A 7958-nucleotide genomic window follows, 5' to 3' on the forward strand; every position below is an offset into this window, starting at 1 on the left:
ATGTTCTTCAAGGGCATGAAACTCGACTTAAAAATATTACTAATTTAATTTTGAGAAAGCATCTAATAATCTTTTTTTCTATTTTTAATTTATTATTAGATTCTATTGAATGATATTTTTCATGCGTATTAGTTAATCAATAACAACATGTTCACGATACTTATTTTTAGAACTTTTTATATAGATTTTTTGTTTTAAAATAATTTTGAGCTTTTTTATAATTTTTATATAGAATTAGGTTTAAATTGATAAAAATATAAAATTTGATGATTAAAATTATTATTATACCGATTAAAATAATACTCATTTCTTTTTAAAGAAAAACACTATTTAACAGTTTGGTAACAAAAAATTGGAGGCATTAGTGATGAAATAGTAATTTTAAGTTAAATGATTAAAACAAAATTCACTCATAATAATTAAGTTGGTATAATTTATCCTCTAATGGTACCCTGTCCCTCCAAATAACTCCATCTTCCTTGCCTTCCTCTCCTATTCCTTTCCCTCTCTCCTTGTTTTCTTTTATCATACTTCCTTTTCTTTCCTTTCTCTCCCATGGTTCCACCAACCCACCATGCCTTCTCTCTCCAATTTCTCCAGCTGGTGGACTGCACGTAGTCACCTTCAAATATCTCCGGCCGAGAGCTCTGATAATGGCAGCGGCGACATCAACGAAGACAACCTGATTCCCAACCCCATTGAATGCTACGCTTGCACTCAAGTGGGACTCCCAGTTTTCCACTCCACCAGCTGCGACCAAGCACACCCTCCGGAATGGGAAGCCTACGCCGGCTCTTCCCTCGTTCCCATTCACGCCCGAGCTTGCCTGGAGAAGAACTCGACTCTAGCAGCCACTCGGCAGCCTTCCGGTCCGTTCGGCGGACGACGAGGAGTGCTTGACCCGAGGAGCAAGCGGGTACAGAAATGGAACCGTTCAATCCTGCTGGCTCGTGCAATGGCCTTAGCCATTGATCCTCTCTTCTTTTATGCTGTATCTATAGGCAGAGGTGGATGGCCTTGTTTGTACATGGATAGTGGGCTTGCCGTGACTGTTACCGTCCTTCGGACTTGTGTCGACGCTGTGCATTTGTTCCATATATGGCTTCAGTTCAGGTTGGCGTACGTGTCGAGGGAGTCCCTCGTCGTCGGTTGCGGGAAACTGGTGTGGGACTCTCGTGTCATTGCTTCTCATTATGTTCGTTCGGTTAAAGGTTTCTGGTTTGATGCCTTCGTGATTCTCCCAGTTCCTCAGGTATGTTTAATCTTAGGTGATGGCACATTAACAACTGTAACATCACGATGGGACCGTAACATCCTAATTCTTGTGTTGTTTTGCAGGCAGTGTTCTGGTTAGTTTTACCAAAACTAATGAGGGAAGAGCACATCAGGCATATAATGAATATACTGTTCTTGAGTTTCTTGTTCCAATTCCTCCCAAAAGTTCACCACACCATTTGCTTGATGAGAAGGATGAAGAAGGTCACTGGTTATGTCTTTGGCACCATTTGGTGGGGTTTTGGCCTTAATCTCATTGCCTACTTCATAGCTTCTCATGTAAAGTCTTCCCTATAAACTTGATTTTCTTTTTGTTAGCTGATGGAAGATTGATTATTATGGATTTTGATAATATTTAAATTACGTTAATATTAATTTTTAAGCATCTATTTTCTAAATTCGCTTCACTATTCTTTATAAAACATTCTAATATTTGGATTTAGATTATATTATTCAAATTTATTACAAATAATAAATAGAATTAAAATTTCAAGAAATCATATAGATTCATATTAAAATATTAAAAAGAATATTGATATCCAATATGCTACCATCTCTTCCCCACAAAACTTTTACAAAGGTTTGGTTTGATTTTTGGCACAATGCAGGTTGCGGGAGGGTGTTGGTATGTGCTCACTATGCAGCGCATAACCTCGTGTCTCAGGCAACAATGTGCGAGAAACGAGCAGTGCGGAAAACTGTCTTTGTCTTGTGGCGGTGGCTCAACAAAAGTTAATGGAAAACCTTTGTGCTTAGACGTTGAAGGACCATTCAATTATGGGATTTATGAGTGGGCTCTTCCTGTTGTTTCTAGCAATTCTGTTGCTGTTAAGATCCTTTATCCCATATTTTGGGGCTTAATGACTCTCAGGTAAACCTAGGTTTCATCGTGCGAGACATATACCCACATCTGATACTTATATCTGGGTCCAAGTAACAGAAGTTTCAAATTTGTATCAGATAGGTTCAAAGTCAGTCACAAAATTGTAACTTCTAGTTCTATATCAGTGTGCTTAAACATCACATTTCAATTGGAGAAAAATCTTGGGGCAGGGTGTCCTAAAAGCCTGAATAACCATTCCATCTTTGGCTTTAAGTCTCAATCTTGGAAGTTCCACTCACAAGATTAATAACCATTCATTGGTATTTTCTCACACACAATGTTTCAATTCGCAGCACCTTCGGAAATATTCTAGAGCCAACGAGTAACTGGTTAGAAGTGATATTCAGTATATGCTTAGTGCTAGCTGGATTGCTGCTCTTCACTTTACTCATAGGGAACATCCAGGTAGGTGACTCAAATCTCTCTCATTTACCCTATTTTCTATGGGAACATAACTTAAGTGACAATGGGTTATTTTTATGATCAAGGTTTTCTTGCATGCTGTCATGGCGAAGAAGAGACAAATGCAGCTGAGATGTCGAGACATGGAATGGTGGATGAAGCGTCGGCAGTTACCGTCATGTTTGAGACAAAGAGTTCGCCGTTTTGAACACCAGAAATGGGCCACTTTGGGAGGAGAAGATGAAATGGAATTGATCAAAGATTTGCCTGAAGGCCTTCGGCGGGACATTAAGCGTTATCTTTGCCTTGACCTCATCAAAAAGGTACAGAACACTAGAGATATTGACCCTCAACTTTAACAAAAGAAGAAATACATGACCCTTAATTGAATCCATCAAATATACAAAGAAAATTTGGAGCAGAATGAGCATATGTTTATATCTTACGAGTCCCCGAATTCAATTGAATTGCAACTTCTTTCTGTCAGGTTCCTTTGTTCCACAACTTGGATGATCTTATTTTGGATAACATTTGTGACCGAGTTAAACCTCTTGTCTACTCTAAAGATGAAAAGGTATAAGTTTGCGAAATTCTTTTTTACTTGGACTCTTTATTTTCAATCATATGTGAGTATAGAGATATGATCCTTCGACATACCAATGTCGGACACGCACTCGAATCTGACACTCGTGCCCCAACGATGCAAGGTTTGTTAAACATGTTGATTTCCTCATGAAACAGATATTTAGAGAAGGAGATCCGGTGCAAAGAATGGTGTTTATAGTTCATGGACGCATTAAACGTACTCAAAGCTTCAGCAAAGGCATGGTTGCGACGAGTATAATCGAAGCAGGAGGCTTTATAGGTGATGAGCTGCTCTCATGGTGTCTTCGCCAATCATTTATCGACCGTCTTCCGGCCTCATCTGCTACATTCGTTAGCGTCGAATCGGTTGAAGCGTTTGGTCTTGATTCGGACCATCTCCGATACATCACATATCATTTCAAGTACAAATTCGCTAGCGAGAGGCTTAAGAGAACAGCAAGATATTATTCATCAAATTGGCAAACATGGGCCGCTGTGAACATACAACTCGCCTGGCGGCGTTACCGAACGAGGGTTAAAGGTCAGAATCTGATTATTTCCAGGACAGAGCAGGGAAGCAGCAGAGACCACCAGTTGCTACAATATGCTTCAATGTTCATGTCAATCAAATTACATGATCATCAAGAATAAAAAAGAAAAAGAAAGCAGCCGTTGCTTAGTAAATTTTGTACTTTGATCAAATAAAACTCTTGGTTCTTCCAACGTGGAAATCATAGGACATAGTACTCCACTAATGTTATGTTTTTACACGAAATATGGAATAAACTGGATAATGAAGATCCCAAAAGTAACAGGGAAGCTCCTGTATGGTGGATTGCATTTCAATCCATTTATGGGAGAAAAAGGTAAATTATCTTTTATATACTTCGAAATTGAAAATTAGCCACTACATTAAATTTTATCTATTAAATGATAACGTAAAATATTAATTTGGGTAAAATTAAAAATAACATTGGTGGTGAAATTGATTATTGTAGCAATGAGAAATATATGTTTCGATTTAATTTAATAGTGGCTGTAAAAAAAAGTGAAAAAGAGAGTAAAAATGACATTAGAATAAAATGTGTATAATTGTAATAAAAATTACAAATGACAAAGTGTTATATATATTAAATAATAATTATAAATTATTAAAATTAGATTTGCATAAAAATAATTAAAATTATATTATTATTGATTAATGAAATATATTATTTTAAATAATAATTAAAGTAAATTTATATTAAAAATAATATAATAAATTTAACAAATTTAAAATAAAAGTTGAGGGGGTAAAAAGGAAATTACTCTCTTCACTGATGCCCCAAATTATAAAGCGTACCCGTAAGACCTCTGTGAAAATTTCAACTCTAAAGAGGTGAGTTTCCTCTGTTTATAGCAGCATGCCAAAGGCATTCTCGCCAGAGATGTGATGAGGTTGGAGAGAAAACCTCCTATAAAACTCACCACACCGAAGGGTAAGTGGGATTCAAAGGAAGCTTATGTCGCTTCCTTTCTATGGTTAATATCAATAATCACCAAATCCTTTACAATTAGATTACCATGACTGTTAGATCGAAGATCGAGGTGTAATATAGACTTATCACAACAAAAGTTGTATTTATTCGATTCCTTTTTAGTCTTGGATCTTCTTGCAAGATTTTTTTTAAGAAATTGTTTCACCGTCTATTTAATTTCGACAAGATTTTTCATTTTCTTTCTTAAGATCAAGCTTGTTATTAAGGTTAAGCTTAAGGAAATACAAATACAAAAGGAGAAAATAACTTAGCTAATAAGGAATTTAATGAAATGAACGTGGGGGACGGGTTCGATTATATGACAGAGGTGTCACTAAAAAAGGATTGAAAAAACTTGCTACCAAGAGTGCTCACAAAGTTCAACAAGAGCAAGTGAACACAAAGATAAGAAAAGCGGAAGAAGACTTGCAAAAAAAATACTAAACCAACACAAGTCAGAGATAACACATGGACTACAATCAACATTAGCGGCTTTGCAACAATCCAATCCTGCCTTGGTTATCCCATCAGGTATGCTTGATATTTTTTGTTGAGTGCTGGATCTGCTAGTGATACCGGTAGTTCCCCAGATGGAATATCGGGTGGACATGCTCCATCATCTTCAACTGCGCATAACCCTTTTCAAGTATTATTTTATTTAGATTAGAATTTTAAAAATGAATTGCGATTGTAATATTTCATTTCTTTTCATCTTGACTTGCATAATGATTTTAATTATTTTTAAAAGGGGCAATATTTAAATGAAGTGCATCATTTATGTGATTTTATGGAGGTAAATAGCCTTTAGGCAACGTTCGCATATCATTGTTATAATTGTAAAAAAAACTGTTGCATTTTCTTTCGAATAAACGTTGCATAAAACATCAATAGCAACATTAGAATCAATCATTATCTAAAAAGTAAAAGCGTTGCTTTTGATTTTAGGCAACACATAGTGTTGCAGTAACTGTAAAAAGTGTTGCATTTTGTTTTCAAATGAATGTTACGCTTAACAATAAATATCTTTATCCAAAATATCAATAGCGACATTAAAATAAATCGTTGTTTAAAATGAAATAAGCGTTGCTTTTAAGTTTAGGCAACGACCACATACACAACGATCACAAAACTGTTGCATAAGCTCTAATGCAATGAAATTTGTTGTTTAAGCAACAATTTTCGAACGTTGCTTAAGGTCATTTTTGTTGTAGTGCTCTTAATCTATTAATTATAACCTAAAAGTCAATAATATTTAAATTAGATTTGTCAACCGGTCGGATTAAAGATCGTTTGACGCATATTAAGCCAATTAAACTCGCTATTAACTAGTTGAGCCATATTTTTTATTTATATATATATATATATTTTAATTGTACGTTTGAACCCAATAACTGCAACACCATTCTAAAAATATTGCCAGGGGCATTACTACTTTTTCCAAACTTATTTTTCTCGTCTAAGCCTAAATCAAAATGGACTTTACCCTAGGCCCAACAACTCCCATAAAGAAAATAGGTCAAACTCTGTTATTAGGCCTTATACTTTGTATAAATTATGGATTTAGCACCTGTATTTTGATTTGATCATTTTCAGCCCTTATAGTTTTAGAAATTAAAATTTTAGAATTGAACAAATAGTAATTATTAAATTCATTAAATTAATTTCTGTTATTTTCAAAAATTGATGCGTCAAACATATCATCGCATGTATATTACTATGTTAGATTACTTTTTTCCTATATATTACTTACAAAAAAATCAATTAATAAATTTAACAATTGACGTTTGCATTATTATTAAAATTTACCTTTTACGTCATCCGTTTACTTCTCATTCAACTTTTAATTTTTTGTCCAGGAAAATACAAAAGGATGGAGTAAACGGCAAATCTGGTTTAATACAGTAAATTGATCCAATTCCAAGACTCTAAGTTGGCGTAATTTAAGAGAATTTGTATTTATTTAATCTAACCTTAATTTCTTAACATGTGCAGATTGCTGCACTCAACATATTTTATACCCTTTTGCGCGGTATTAATATTAAATTTGTCTATATTTATCTATTTTAATATTCTTCAAATTCGATTTATAATTCATGTTAACAATTCATGATTATCTTTTCTAGTAAAATCGTTTTTAAAATTTGAATTCATGTTATCTTTATAATATAATGTAACCTACTTACACAAGTTTACAGATATTATGTCTAGATGCAGCATGAAACTTAACCTAGCTATTAATCAATTAATATTTGCATCTGTAATCCGACAAAAGATTGGAAATCTCGAGGGATTTGAAATTAAAGAAATCGGGGCAAGTTCAACTAACTCAATTTTAGGAACTTGTTAGGTAGAAGTGGAAGCTCATTGGAGGGCTTCCTAATTAAATCCTGGGCGTAGAATTTAAAGATAAATTATTAAAAATAAAAAAATAAAATAATTTTTAATTTAACTGTCTAATTCAACCGATTTATGCCGATTCTTAAATCAATTGGTTTAATAGTTTTTTGATCCAGTATCCCGATCGATTTATGATCCAAATGATTCAATTAAACGGTTCAATCTAGTTCAAACAACCATAAAAAAATATATATTATTAGAAGGAGAATTATTTATTTATTGTTTTATTGTTTATTTTTTTTGTTAAATATATATGTTTGAAGTTTATTTTTAAAATGCATGTGTATTTTAATATTAAATGTCCTTGATATCCATGTGTGTTGAGGTTTATGTGGATAATATTTGAAGAAAACTTGATAACTATAGTTCTCAAGATTCTACTTTCATGTAAGAGAATCGTCATGAGATATGATAAGATAACCAAGCCCCAACCTTGATATCCACTGGCATCAAGGTCATTATCATTTTTAGAGATTATGATAAGGATCTAATACTCCCAACTTATATAGATTTGATATTAGTTAACTTGACCTCGACATGTCAAGTCTGACTTCTAATTTTATTTGTCCAACTTCTCTCAAATCCTAAAAACCCACCATCATTTACACATTCAAACCATAAACTTCACAAAAGATTATTTCAATCACTCCTTACTCCAACTTAATTTATCATATGAGCTTTTTTCCTTCTTTTTTTTTGCCAATGTTATGTTATTAGCTTTTTCATTTTCTCTTGAATATGTTAAATATTTATTTATTTTTATTGTCATTATAATAAATTATGGTCATATAATCTTAATTGATAATATGACTAACTAATTTATAAATTTAGTTAACAGATTAACTATAATGACTTAAGTATTGTATTTCAATTTGAATATTCTATTAACATAACCTTTA

At 33.4% G+C, this 7958-nt stretch overlaps 1 protein-coding gene across 1 annotated transcript; it reads left to right on the plus strand.

Annotated features, from left to right (window-relative positions):
* Window positions 1–452: 452 nt before the first annotated feature.
* On the plus strand, window positions 453–4045 carry LOC108458496 (cyclic nucleotide-gated ion channel 2-like). Its single transcript, XM_017757914.2, has 7 exons — window positions 453–1252; window positions 1339–1554; window positions 1884–2146; window positions 2452–2563; window positions 2647–2883; window positions 3048–3134; window positions 3302–4045. The coding sequence occupies exons 1-7, from the start codon at window positions 575–577 to the stop codon at window positions 3794–3796; spliced, it is 2088 nt and encodes a 695-aa protein (XP_017613403.1). The 5' UTR covers window positions 453–574; the 3' UTR covers window positions 3797–4045.
* The last annotated feature ends 3913 nt before the right edge of the window (window positions 4046–7958 follow it).

This window comes from Gossypium arboreum, chromosome 4, assembly GCF_025698485.1.
Source record: "Gossypium arboreum isolate Shixiya-1 chromosome 4, ASM2569848v2, whole genome shotgun sequence".
NCBI classification, from domain to species: domain Eukaryota; kingdom Viridiplantae; phylum Streptophyta; class Magnoliopsida; order Malvales; family Malvaceae; genus Gossypium; species Gossypium arboreum.